Source organism: Camelus ferus, chromosome 12, assembly GCF_009834535.1.
Source record: "Camelus ferus isolate YT-003-E chromosome 12, BCGSAC_Cfer_1.0, whole genome shotgun sequence".
NCBI classification, from domain to species: domain Eukaryota; kingdom Metazoa; phylum Chordata; class Mammalia; order Artiodactyla; family Camelidae; genus Camelus; species Camelus ferus.
Genome location: NC_045707.1, coordinates 58,178,463 through 58,191,348, shown reverse-complemented (window position 1 = coordinate 58,191,348; position 12,886 = coordinate 58,178,463). Strand labels below are relative to the sequence as shown.

The 12,886-nt window shown below is 32.7% G+C and overlaps 1 protein-coding gene across 6 annotated transcripts in view; it reads right to left on the bottom strand.

The window, feature by feature from the left end:
• The window catches only part of PPP1R12A (protein phosphatase 1 regulatory subunit 12A), a 129,134-nt gene that overhangs the window by 17,560 nt on the left and 98,688 nt on the right, over positions 1-12,886 (bottom strand). For all 6 annotated transcript variants that reach the window (XM_014554548.2, XM_032493709.1, XM_032493710.1 and 3 more), the window contains 5 exons: positions 9,050-9,140; positions 7,706-7,906; positions 7,299-7,467; positions 5,063-5,184; positions 2,018-2,083 (listed from right to left, as the gene is read on the bottom strand). In XM_014554548.2, the coding sequence (XP_014410034.1) occupies positions 2,018-2,083; positions 5,063-5,184; positions 7,299-7,467; positions 7,706-7,906; positions 9,050-9,140 (649 nt within the window). The remainder of the gene's footprint in view (positions 1-2,017; positions 2,084-5,062; positions 5,185-7,298; positions 7,468-7,705; positions 7,907-9,049; positions 9,141-12,886) is intronic.

Genomic DNA, 12,886 nt, shown 5'->3' with positions numbered 1-12,886 from the left:
ATAGTCCCAATCCTATGAGGTAAACCATCCTGAGGATGAAGCTGACCTAGTGGATTGTGTAATATAACTGGAATACAATAAATTCTCTTTGTTTAATCCAGTTTAAGCTGGATTTTCTGTTACTTGAAAGAAAGAATGGAGGTTAAGACACTTACGCACCCTGAAACCCTCCTCTGTTACTTGTAACTGAAAGATGTTAGCACAAAGCAAGATCTAAACAATCCTCTATTTAAAATGAACAAACTGTTTCAATTGTTTGGAACTAAGAAAATTTTTCTTCCTGGAAATATTCTACTCAACCTTAATATATCTCATGTATAATTTTAACAGTAAAACCTAAACACAACATATATTAATATGTTCCAAAATCAACTTTGGAAGCCAGAAAAATCTCTTCCCTCCTATCCCAGCTTGGTGGGATGTGGGATCTGTGTGATACGGCAGTGAGAAGTGTCAGCTGGAGATGGTTTACTAATTCTCTTGTTCTTGTTTACCTGTCCATTGTTTTTCCTTGCAAGATGGGAGTTCATAGGTACCACTGGACAAAGAAGATGATGGACAAGTTTACAGAATATAATAAATAAGAGACATAGGTGAATTGGGGGAGTACGGACAGGCAAAGGGTTTAAAAGTGACAAAACTTAAGCCCTGCAAATAATTTAGCCTTGGAAGTAATTAATTCCTCAATCTGTCTGGCCATGTAAAGATAAAATAAAAGTACCTGTTGGGTCAAAATAGGCAAACCTGCCCTTAAGAGTAATGTCCACAGTCACCTAGCACAAGGAACCAACTTCTGGTCACTTCATTATTGTAGGTCCTTGTGACTAAAAGTAATTTTAACAGCTTTATTTAAAACACCAAGTCAAAATGAAGATATGACCAGAATGCCATTTCAGGTTAGATTGTGCTGAGTTTATAACATGAAGGACTAACTAAAGTGGCACAGGTCTACCCCTGTGTGAATGGAGCTCTTCAAAGTATGTCAGCTTTCTGCACAGCCAAAGAGCAGAGCATAGAGGGGCAGGGAAAACTAGTGGGAAGAAACTTTCACCACTGCTAGCCATGCAATCTTAAGTCATTCAAACTTGCCTTAGTTTCTTCATCAGTACTAAGGGAAAAAAAGCTTTTTCCTGAAAATTACTGGGAAATAATTAATGTATAAATCCTTTAGAGACAGTAAATTTTTAAACAAAAGTAAAGAAAGTGAAAAAGACCTATTATCTTCCCCAGAACAAAACTTTGCCATTTACAAAACTAAAATCTGGGTCTAGTAATGTATGCATTACTTCTGGATATCCTTTACGTACTTTTCTTTGGTCAATGGTATTATAGGTAGACCCTGCTTTTCAAAAGTTCGCTTTGTACCACTTTGCTTTTACGAAAAAGTTGAAAAGTAATAATAGCATTTAGCATCTGTTTCGCAGCGAGCCATCACAGAGGCGGCACACCCTGGGCAGCAAGGGAAGCACACTGCCAAGCTCCTCCCTGGGAACTACACTCAGCATCTCAGCATCAAGCTGCCGTAGTTTTGAACTTGTCCTTGAGCATTGTGATTTATCTTAATTTATCTCTTGCATCCATTAGCAAAATGTATCTTAAGGTAATTCCTTCTTCACTTTACCTGGCTTACAATAGATCTATGGGAACATTCTACTTTTGGATAGCAGTGGAAACCTGTATTCTCTCTTTTGCTATTTCTTTTCAACTTCAAAGTTTAATATACATATAATAAACCACATCCACTTAGAGTATACAATTTGATGAGTTTTGACAGCTGTGTATATCCAAAATACAACCTCTACAATGAAGACTCAGAACATTTCCAATGTCTCTAAAATACCCTTCGTGCCCCTTCCCAGTCCCTTCAGTCCTGATCCCAGAAAATCACTGATGGTCTATCCCCAGCATACAGGTACAGTGTGCAGTAACTGTCTTGCATCAATAAATATAAACACAAGTAAAAAGTAAACTTTAAAAAATACGAATACTTCTAAATACAAAAATTAATGTTATTTACCTGAGTTTCTTTCTTATTGGATCCCTCTTCTGTATCTGATTGTTGTTCTTGTTCATTTTCATCACTCTAAAACAGATTATCAACTTATTTTAGAAAAGTAAGGATAAATTTCAAATGGTTAATATTTAAATACATTAGGGTTTTCTAATTTAAAATGACCCTTGAGAAAAACCTAACAGGAAATGGATCAAAAGGAAAGCTGGTTTTTAAGTGGGACATTTTCTACCCTATTTGGAAGCCTCTTTTGTCCGTATGGTACAATCTAAGTACGTTAGTATATATGGTGAAGAAAGACCATCTACCTAACAATATGATTTAGGAAACACATTCATATTGGGAATGAGGAAGCTGGAGGCTTAGAATGAGAAAGAAGATACTCAATTTTATATTGTAATGGTACCACATACTCTTTAATAGTCAATTTAGGTACTGTTTAGCTGCTCAACTATAAGGAGGCAGCAAAAATAGGAAACTCACTATCTTAAGTAAGAAGAGCTATATTCTATAAGCTTGGCAAGATTTATGCAACAGTCCTATTATGTTTAGGTAGTTCATCCGTCTAGGAATTTCTTGGGAGTTTACAGCACACCAAATAGAAAATGAAGGTGTCAGCAGGCTAAAAGCCTAGACCCCAGACAACGGGAACATTCTACTAGAAGGCTCAACAAACCTCAAAGGATTCAATGAAAGGGGAAACTTGCACTCAAACGTGTCTGACTCAGGCTCAGTATAAACACATCACAGGCTTTAAAACTAGATCATCCTATTTCAGACTGGTATAGCTATTTTTAGCGATGTGACTTAGGGTAAATTTATTTAAAAAGTTATTGAGCCATAGTTTCCTCATCCATAAAGAAGAAATAAAAACTCAACAGAATTGTCCCAAGGATTACAGGGAATCTTTGTACAAGCTGTCACGTATACCTAGCGAAAATAATACGTGAAGTTACTAAGGAGAAATTAGTTCTGCTACTGCTAGTATTATTTATTAATATAAATGTATGAACATCACATTATGAACTGACTGTGTTTATACACTGCAGTTTCATGGGAGAACACAGGAACTGGAAATTCACAAAGTGGGGAGGCTCAGAGGTCCTGAAAAGAATTAACTAAAAAAACAAAAAATAAAAAAAGGGGGAACTTAATAAGTTAACAGAGCAAAAACTTGCCTAACTACACACTACCTTTCTTTGACAGAGCCCTTGGTTCTTTTGTTTCTTGTCTGATACAGGATTAAACATGTGGCCGTGAAGGGAAAGGAGACTTTGCTGATGGCTGATTAGAATACAACTGAATGCAAGTTCAACTTAAAAAGATGAGTACTGCCAGTATGGATCTCAGGAAGAATCCTTATAATGCTGGTTAAGTGTTATGACTCCAGAAAGTGGACTTTTGCAGGGAGAGCTGGTCTAAATAAAATTGGTAAAAATTAAGTATTATATAATAAGTACAGTTTTGCCTATGAAACTCTTAATACATTATATACATATGTTACTTAAAAGATGAGATCATTTTAAGTAGTAAGAGTCACTATGTTAAGGTGCTAAGACTGTGAGCTTTTATTTTACTATTATTAAATGTTACTGGGCAATCAATTAAAATCAACCAGACATCACGGACTTCCTGATGGAGGAACAAAATACCCTGCCAAAAAATATCGAACCAGAATGTCATCATTTCTCTACCTGAAATCATCAATTTATAGGAAACATTAAAAAATACATGAATGTGTTAAATTACATTTCAGGGATCTATGATAACTCAGTTCATTCAAAAATAATGGTAAGAAAAACAGATGGAGGGAGTAACTTACTGATTAAAAGATACTTTAAAGAAATAACTAATCATAATGTATGATCCTTATTTGGATCCTAATCAAAATAGCAAAGTATAAAATTATAACAACAAACCATTTATGGCAATGTAAGTGAATAAGACATTAAAACTGGAGTTCAATATTAAGGATTTATTGTTAATTTATTTAAAAATAAGCATGGTCATGGTACTGTGATCATTTTTTGTTTAATAATGTACTGTGGTTATTTTTACTTTTTTTTTAAAAATAAAACTTTAATAATTTTTAAAAGGGAGTTTTTATCTCTTAAAAGGACATACTGAAAATTTTACAGATAAAATGACATGCGTAAGAGTTTCTTCAAAATAATATGGTAGCTGGGGGAAGTGGTGAGGATTTAGCTTAAACAATGGACACCTGGGGTTGGGGTCATATACTTTTTTATATTTAAACTTTTCTGTATTAAAATTTTTTTAAAAAAGGAAAAAATAATCAACAGGTTTAAAAAAAATCAAATTTTTGCCCTTCTGTAGCTATCCATTGTACTGAAACAATACAAATTTCACACTAACCCTGTTATGCTATAGCTCTTCTTTCTCCTGCGTATGAATAGCAACATCAGGCATACAATCAAAAATCAAGAAAAAAAATCAAATTTTATAGGATTGCTATAATTTGATAAGCAAAACACTTCTTCTATCCAGCATTATTTGAGATGGAACTGTTAAATATATGATAATCATATTCATGAAAATGGGATTACATATAAATCACCTCTTTCAAGAAACTCTAAGGAAGCAGTGTAGCCATTATACAACAACCAACATACATATGCTGAGCTGCAGCCATTATTATTTTTATTCCAAAACTGGAACAGAACTCTTGCTTTCAAGTTAATACCAGAAATCTAAGCAGTTGTTCATTCTTATAAAGAAGTTTCCGAGGGGGAGAGGGTACAGCTCAAGTGGTAGAGCGCATGCTTAGCGTGCACAAGGTCCTGGGTTCAATCCCCAGTACCTCCTCTAAAGATAAATAAATCTAATTACCTCCCCTCTGCCAAAATAAAAATAATACAATAATAAATCAAATATTAAAAAAAAGAAGTTTCCGGACTTCAATAAGATGGCTGAAGACACACAGTGATGATCTAAAGGATATACTGTCTGAGGCATAGAAGAAATCATTAGTGTGTACTCTTGGAAAGTTGAAGCATACTATCAAGTAGTAGTATTTTAATAGGTTCTCACATCTTGTGTCCAAAATGAAACTCCTGTAGATCTTCTTTTCTCTCTTGGTCGCCGTCGTTCTCTGATTGATTTAGGTTGTGATTTATCTTCTCCTTCTTTCTCCTCTTCTTTCTTTTCTCCTTCTGTTAAGGATTACAGTAAATCACATGGTAGCAATGTATCTTGATAGCATTTTGCAAGGTAAATGTAAAAACAATTCTAAGCCAACCTCTTGTGTGAAGCCTTCTGAAATTCTCTAATCAGAAATAATTTTTGCCCCATCAATGCTCCTGTAACACTTAGTTTAACCATGTATCTGTATCCCTAATTAGATATGTTCTTGAGCATAAAGATAATACCTAATTTTAATTACTTCATTTGTCTAGTGTCTGAGACAAAAATTTTGCTCAAAAGACACACTTAATAGTATTTATTGAATAGAAAATAACTGAATCCTATGAAGAGAATGAGGCCCCAGATATTAATGTCTGATAGGGAGATAGTTACTACACCCAACGTTAAACACTTCAAGAAATAAAAACAAACAGTAACGATGGAATGGCTAGTAGGCATCACACAAATTTATCAGTTTCTGCTACTACCTTTCCCAGGCCTCATTCAGTAGTAGACTAAATAAACAGTATCCTTTCATTTCTATTAGTATCTAAGAGCAAACATTTTTTTTGGGAAAAAAAATTTATCTTTCATTAAAAACAAATCATTGTAAACAAATATCAGTCTTCAAATCTATTTCCTTCCCTGGATAGTTAAAATAGCTTCCCACTTACATATTAGAAAAATACTAGGGCCTCTGAACATACATGAAACAAAGTGATGTTAAAAATGATTTTTAAAAGGCTCTCTGGGTCATTAGCAAAGTCACAGCAAAAGAAACTTCAAAATTATAGTAGTAAGAGGGTTTTTAAAGTTGTTTTTAGAATTAGTTCAGAGCAGAGATCTCTTAACTCCACTATGCCTGTAGTGGCCATCCAGGCTACATGAACGGGTAAAATGGGCCAGGAGGGCCCTATTCCAGGGGGATGGGGGACTGCTAACTACTTGGCTCCAGCCAATTGTTGACATGTGAGAATTCAGACCCAGTGTTGCTACAGCTTCTAATATATCAGTAGAAGAAAGAAACCTGAAATTTTATACAAATACCCTTAATTTTAAATGTTGGCTCAAAATTTTCAAACATTACATGGGCCTCACACTTTAGGGTTTAAAGAACTGAAATATCTCAATGACCAACAAAAGAAAAGCTAGCTCCAAACTGAAAAAAAAAAAAAGTTTAATTTTCTGAAGTTTATTCATACATAGTTACTGATGTTATCATAAATAATACTATGAGATTTTGCTTTTAAAACATAAAATGTCTACAATTAGGAATAATTTTATTTAGTACCCATCTCTTATTTAAAGTAGGAGTTATTCAGAGTTTAGAGCCTCTGAACATGCTTTAAAAAAGTAGACATATATGGAACAAAGTAATGTTAAAAGTGATTTTTTAGAAAGTTTATATAAAATAATAGAAATGTTAATAGCATCAATACACCAATATATAGCTAAAAAAGGAATCTATTTCTCAAGAAATAAACATAAAAACAATTTTGTTTTAGCAAGGACACTACATATGTTAAGTGATTTTAGTTTAAAACAATTTCACAAAAATACATTTAAAATATATGACCTACATAATAGGCAAGAAATGACTTAAAGTTCCAATAAACTGCTCCTAGAAATAGTCGCTCCATCAGTTCTAAACTGACTTTTCTGCATTGACGGATGTAAAGATTTTTGTTAAGTCTTAGTTTATAAAGAGCAGTGCCAGACCATATATTTTGTTCTTATTTTCTACTTTTCTTATTCTCAGCCATCATACTTTTTTTTTTTAAATTGTTGTTTAGTCGGTTTACAATGTTCCATCAATTTCTGGTGTACAGCATAATGTTTCAGGCATACATATACATATATGTATTCGTTTTCATAGTCTCTTTCATTATGTTACTATAAGATACTGAATACAGTTCCCTGTGCTATACAGAAGAAACGTGTTGTTTGTCTATTTTATATATATAGTAGTTATTAGTATCTGCAAATCTTAAACTGCCAATTCATCATATTCTTTCTGTTAAGGTAGAATGAGTTCCAGTTTAGGATGTTGTTTCTTTTTTGTTAAACTATTAATTAGGGAAAATCAACTCAAAAATTATTTGAAGGAAACAAAGTAAGTGTTTTTAAAATTTGGTCTTCTTACCTCTTTCATTTTCTTTTGTTAATCCTCTGGAGTAAGCAGAAGTAATACCTACAAGACTGTTTGGCCTGTTTAGTTGACTTGAAGCATAGAGTGAACTACTCATGGTAGAAAGTGAAGAGGATGGAGTGGTTGAACTTGAAGTTGATGCTGGTCTGTAGCGTTGATAAGTCTGTGAAACATTAAAATTAATACCCATTTGAAATTTTATATACAGATATACATAACACTTAAATTCATTTCAAAGGAAAAGTAATGTTTCTAATCACGTCAAAATAATTCAAATTTCCAGTTAAAATCCTTTTGATTATTTTGCATATGGTTTGCTAGTATATAAATCTCTTGCATTTTGAGAATCACAAGAACTATCCATACCATTCGACCTAGCCATACCATTGGTATACTATTACCTCATCATATGTTCTGGAGTATTTTTGCTTATATTCATCTTCTCTAGATGTTTCTGACTCCTTCTTTTCTTCTTGCTTCTCTCTATCCTGTTTTTCTTTCTCCTCTTTTTCTTTGTCTTCATTTTCTTGTTCTCTGGTTCTGGTGGAACGACTTCTTCCTATTGTTTTTTCAGCCTCCTGAAGATCAGTCAATGTTACCCCCTACACATACAGAAAGATAAATTTAATTATGAGAGACACATCAAGGCTCATTTCAAAGGAATATTTTGTAAGTAGATAAATTAAATGTATTAAGTCAAATATGCATGTTTGGAATTGGTTTGCATAGTGAAAACAATTTTTACTTTGTTAAGTCACATTCATTCTATGAAGAATCATCATGAGCAAGCATAATAAGAGACACTGAGAAAGAAATAAAATATGTATTAAAAACTGCCACTATATTCAAGAAATTAACAAAATAGCATAGGAGCTGACAAAAATACCATATAAACATTCCCAAGAAATTCTGAGAAAGAAGGAAAAGTCAATATATGCATTATTTACAATGTTAAATTTGTATGTATTTATGTTTTTATGTATTTATATGCACACAGAGACAATTTCAGTAAAGAAGTGATTTTGGAAGGTTAAGTCTTGAAAAGGACCAGTTGGACTTCAAGAAGCAAAGGCACAAAGGCAAAATAATATGTTAAGCTCCTAGCACATACATAGTTTAATGTGAAATACAAGTAATGGTAAGGATAAAACAGTTAAATCTGGACTTTGGAGCTCCTCGACTGTAGGAAACAGAAGATACAAAGGGATATAAGAGATACAATTACAATAGCAAGGAGGAGGCAAGAAGATAACTAGCCTGAGTGACATTTTTCTCATACTTGCACATTAGCTTTTTGATATACCTAATATAATAGATCTATTCCTCGCCCCTTCCCAATAGTCATAGAATTCTTTAATAATATTTAGACATCACATATGACTCATTTTAACCCTTATCAAATACTCTGAGCCAGTCATCACATTAGGAATAAAAAAATACTCAAAGAGATACAAAGGTATATGCTAATTAGATGAAATGCAATATTAACAGTATAACCATACACAAAAGGCTATGGATGAAATGCAATATTAACAGTATAACCATACACAAAAGGCTATGGATGAAATGCAATATTAACAGTATAACCATACACAAAAGGCTATGGTAGGATTACTAAAGCAAACTTTATCTTTTAAGATTTACTCATATTATATACTGACATCAATATTTTCACAGAAAAGTGAAAAAGGGAAAGGTAATTTATTTTGGAATTTTACATAATATTATATACACATTAAATATACCTGTGTTGATCTTCTAGACTGTCTTGCTTGTCTAGATCTTGCTTTTCTTTGAGATTCAGATTCTTCATCTCTAACAGGAGTGAGGTATGATCTACAGCAATAAATAAAAATTGTTAGCTGGAGTATGATACCTGTGAATGTAATTACATATGAACATGTGTAAATGAAACATATAAGTTTAGCATTTTAATGGATTTTAAGAAAGAGTCTTTAGAAAATGGTTACACCCACTCTGAAATTCAATGCAATCTGATAGTTTTTTAGATTGGAATTAATCACACTAACATATTTTTCAAGTTCTTCCTACCCAGAGTTTCTTTCTTTTTTTTTAAACTATGTAACATCATTCCTCTTAGCTCCTTTCCTGATTTTCTGAAATACCATCCTAGCTGGTACGTGACGTTATCATTCAACCCTAGACTGTCAATGTCTTTTCATGGTATAATGGTTATTAAGACTGAATGCAACATTCAGGATATGGGATGAGTAGTGAGGAAGCAGAACTCCTGCACTCTTGTCATTGTGCATTTATTAACAGTGTTTTTGGCAAACTTTATACTTTATAAGTTCTCTAAAAATTCAAGTGTTTTTATACATGAACTGCTTTCAAATCAGCATCTTATTCTTGGGTAACTGATTTTCTGACATAAAGAAGAAAACTTGGCATTTATCTTTACTGTATTTTATTTTATAAATCTAAGCCTATGTTCCATCTTCTCACAGGGAATGCACAGTTTCAAAGGTATGCAATCTCCATCAAGAGTTAAATAGCGAATTAAAGGGTTGAACAAAGACCAGAGCCTTGCAACCTAAAAACACTTCCCTCCAAAGATCATTATTACTTGGGAAGTTCAACTGTTAACACTTTATCTAGTTATATTACCATCTGGCTCACATTTCTCAGAGAACGCTCTAAGTTGAGTATCTCTATTTTCTGTTTTTTTTTAATCAAGTTAAATCCCCTACCCATATCTCCAAATACTATTTTTTAAAACACTCTCTTTTTAACTTTATAATTCTTCTCAATTTGCAATTCACTCTGCTCTTTAACCTCACTAACACTACTCATGCATTCATACCAAACTTTGGAATTTATTCTTGGTTTTATGGCTTATCTTCTATTTTTTCTATGTGTCCTTTAAAGCTCTGAAGTTCAGAGAGTACAACACATCTTCAAACACCTTAAAATTACTTAGTTTCTTCAAAATTCTTTTTAGAGAACCCTCATTGTTTTTAATAAATAAGAATGCATCTTTCCCTTTAGAATCTTTAATTTTTTGGAATTTGTCTAGAACTAGAATACATGATTCATTATTCCTAGGAATCACTTTCTTGAATAATTAACCCTAAGATGACAAAGTCATTTCTCACCCACGATCATAGTTGCTTGAATTTCCTCATTTAACTCTTACTTATTGGCTAGTTAGTTCTAGAGGACTGGTCCTACTCATGTCTACTCTACTTACAGATAACCTGTGAGCAAAGAAGGTGAAGAAATTCTCAAGAGGGTGTTTTTTCTTGAATGAGACATCCAACAAACTTAAAAGATGAAAATCCCATCACTTCTAAATTTTGACTTAAGTTGTTTTTATTATCATCTGGTTTGAGAAAATATCACTGTGTTCTTTATTCACTTGAATAACTTATGGCACTATATCATAATAATACTTCTTTTCTTTTTCTCTTTATCCTTATGTTTTCTATCATTTTTTACCTTTAGCTTTCTAGACTATCCTGAATGATTGTCTTTTTGCTGTCACAGTAATTACAACATTTATCTCATCAGTAAGGAACAGCTCATCAAATTAAATTAAAGCATTTCATTGAAGAGCTCTGTTTTTCCAAACTTGGTTTCTATTAAAATATTAGTACTGATTTAAGTTTATAAAATACATTTTTAATTAGAAATTAAATTTCTGATGGTTTTGTGACTTTAATTTGTCCCCCTAAAAGTGGAAAACGAAAAAATTCACTAAATAAAACATTTTGGTCATCACCATTTCCTTAGTTGGACTTTTTCTTGCTGAAATTCTGCTAAATAAGGCTTCATTAATACCGATGCATAGATCCAAAGAGAAGAGTACAAATGGTAGGACATCTGCCCTCTTTCCTTCTACGATGCTCAAGTTATACTAAAGCTTGATACTTCCCTCTCTCCTATGGTTTTATAATTCCTATTCTGTCCATATATCAACTCTCTTGAGTCTTAAGGTTTTTATTTAGCTAGAAGATACTTCTTCAATTTTATAACAACTCTAGTGATTTTCTAGGACAAGAAAGAGGATAACCAATAAACTGCTATCAGAGAATAGGAAACATTAATTCTCAAATACAATTTGTACTGTTTATTGTAGAAGTTCATTATATGAATTTGGAAAACGCTATATATTGTGACCTTCTCTAGGAACATAACAACATATTAAAGGGTCTGAAGGACTGAGGAAGAAATGTGTTTAACGGTGTTTAACTCAGCATTTTCCTAGATCATTTAAATTAGAAATATTTTTTCTTTTCTTTTGTGGTATACCTATTAAATGTGGAAAAGTCCTCTGTGAAATATCAGCTTGGAAAATATGGTCCAATGGCTATTTTTTTCCATCCATTCATTTAACATTTATTTATGCACTTACTGGTCCTATGCAATTCACTGCCTTTGGACTTCCACCAGATGATGAGGGAAAAAAAATAATAAGAAGAAATAAGACCTAAATGTGATAGCAAATCTGGTTAAACAAAAGTTTATAGCAGCCCAGATGGCTGCATGTATCACTTCAGCATTTCATGAGCTGCTCTGAAAGTAACCAGGGACATAAACTATTGAATTCTGATTCCCATTATGTATGGTCTAAGTTTTCATATTTAGTTTAAAACAGGGAAATTCGCATTGCCACTATACTCTTTTACTTCCATGGCAAATGGCACTAATCAACCATCACACTCTCTTCCAAGAAGCCTAGATTCTTTTTCAATAGTTTCAAGTTGTCACAAAAGTTAATACATCTATTTATCATAACTGGTTTAACATATGCAAGTGAGGGCATAAAACTTACTAGCTGAAAGACTTGTAAAATCTGTTCAGTTAGAATTTCCAAACAAGTATTTGCCCCAAACTAGCATAAAAACCTGGCCTATCAATTCGTAATGCACAATATATTTGTAATGCACAATATATTTCTTATATTTGATAGTCCCCATCTGATACTCAGTTCCTTTCTCTTCCCTTGGGGTGTCTACACAGAACAGACTGCTAAGAATAGAATGTAGAGGAGAAAAATAATTCAAATTCGTAATGTTTTTAATTCTAAAGAACTCTTCATCAAAAAGACGGTAGGATATACTAAATTCCATTGCTGCCTTAATCACTACTGTATCAAATTGTCATACTGGATCTCTTTCTTACAAAGACAAAGGGCATATAATTTTACTTATTAGTCTTAGATTGCTCACTATTTTCTGAACAACCCAAAGGTTATTTTAAAGTTAAGGGGTCTTCCCCAGTAGAAGGAATTACTCTATATATTTTTTACATCACTGACATCTATTGGCTGAAATATTCATAATATTTAGATTCTGGTAAGTCACCAAATTACGTCTCTAAAAAACTGAATACCAAACCCCTGTTTCTCGCTCAGCCTTTTTCCTTCCAGAGGGAAAATAAATAGGCAAATGGAAGCTGTCTGAGCCAAAGGAAAATGGTAGAAGAGAGTAGTTACTCTAAACCAAGAGTTTCATGTGAATTCGTATTACAAATTTGAAGTTATTAGTAAGGTACTGTTTTGCAGTTTGAAAAAACTACAGAGAACTAGAAATACTTAATCAATGAAAGAATTTGCCATC